The sequence below is a fragment of the Homarus americanus genome, unplaced genomic scaffold, assembly GCF_018991925.1.
Source record: "Homarus americanus isolate GMGI-L3 unplaced genomic scaffold, GMGI_Hamer_2.0 scaffold44806, whole genome shotgun sequence".
Classification (NCBI taxonomy): Eukaryota; Metazoa; Arthropoda; class Malacostraca; order Decapoda; family Nephropidae; genus Homarus; species Homarus americanus.
In genome coordinates, this window is record NW_024729439.1 from 5001 (window position 1) to 6656 (window position 1656).

At 45.9% G+C, this 1656-nt stretch overlaps 1 protein-coding gene across 1 annotated transcript in view; it reads right to left on the minus strand.

The window, feature by feature from the left end:
• The window catches only part of LOC121866721 (dipeptidase 1-like), a gene marked incomplete at its 3' end in the record, with an annotated part of 5134 nt that extends 4888 nt beyond the window's left edge, over positions 1-246 (minus strand). The window contains 1 exon segment of the mRNA XM_042366423.1: positions 74-246. Coding sequence (XP_042222357.1) covers positions 74-235 — 162 coding nt within the window.
• Between the last annotated feature and the right edge of the window lie 1410 nt (positions 247-1656).

Below are 1656 nucleotides of genomic sequence, written 5' to 3' on the forward strand. Positions count from 1 at the left end.
TCTCTCTCTCTCTCTCTCTCTCTCTCTCTCTCTCTCTCTCTCTCTCTCTCTCTCTCTCTCTCTCTCTACTCACCACCTTCTTCAGGATGTGGTCGGGGACGTTCCTCGGGTTCTTACAGATGGAATACACGGAGGAGTGGCTGAAGATGACCGGCGCATTCGACACCTCCAGCGCCTCCTTCATGGTCGCTTGAGACACATGTGAGAGATCTACCATCAGCCCCAGGCGGTTCATCTCTCTTACTACCGTCTGTGGGAGAGAAGTGAGAGACACGGGTGAGAGGTGAGAGACATGTGAGAGAGATACATAGATACTTGAGGTTACTTTAGAGATAGTTGAGGAAGAGAGTTAGAGAGAGAGAGTTAGAGAGAGAGAGAGAGAAAGAGAGAGAGAGAGAGAGAGGGAGAGAGAGAGAGAGAGGAGAGAGAGAGAGAGAGAGAGAGAGAGAAATAGGTGTAGAGAGAAAGACCTGAAAGAGATACAACACAAACAATGGAAACAAAACAAACAAGACACACAGAAACATGTAAACAAACCGCACACACACACACACACACACACACACACACACACACACACACACACACACACACACACACACACACACACACACACACACACACACACACACACACACACACACACACACACACACACACACACACACACACACACACACACACACACACACACACACACACACACACACACACTACAGTGGTAGAATATTTTTAAATAAAACAGCATTTATAGGACCAAACACAAACAAATAACAAGCAAATACACATAAAACAAACACAAAACACAAACACACAAACAGAACAAAACATCAACAAAAGACTCACACAAACAGAACAAACAGAACAAAACATCAACAAAAGACTCACACAAACATCACCAAAACATCCTCCCAGACAGATGCTACAAGAATTGCATATATCACCAAATAAGAGACTATCACCGGGCTCTATACACGTGAGGCTGCAACACCATCGTGCGAGAGTCGTCATGTTGGTCTGCAGGGCTGGCCTAGTTTACCTCTCTCTTCAACTATTTTATTTAAATTCTTGTATTCCTTTTGAGATTAGGAATATCATATAGATACTGATTACATGAGAAGTTCAAGTGGGTGACTGAGAGACGGTGAGCCAGGGGGTGAGAGAACCAGGAATTATGGTAAGAATATCTTCTAATACAGTCTCACCCCTGATGATATACGAGTCTCACCCTTACTCTCTTTTTCTTCAACTGCGGCCACCGACGTCACATGATCAGCTCCGCCTCGTGAGCAAGGGTTGACATTGGTATAATTCGACTTTGGATACAGGTATTCAACACGTCTCCCAGCTGGTTAGGACGTGTTACACCAGTTGGTTTACACGTCTCCCAGCTGGTTAGGACGTGTTACAACAGTTGGTTTACACGTCTCCCAGCTGGTTAGGACGTGTTACACCAGTTGGTTTACACGTCTCCCAGCTGGTTAGGACGTGTTACAACAGCTGGTTTACACGTCTCCCAGCTGGTTAGGACGTGTTACAACAGCTGGTTTACACGTCTCCCAGCTGGTTAGGACGTGTTACACCAGTTGGTTTACACGTCTCCCAGCTGGTTAGGACGTGTTGCCACCAGTTGGTTTACACGTCTCCCAGCTGGTT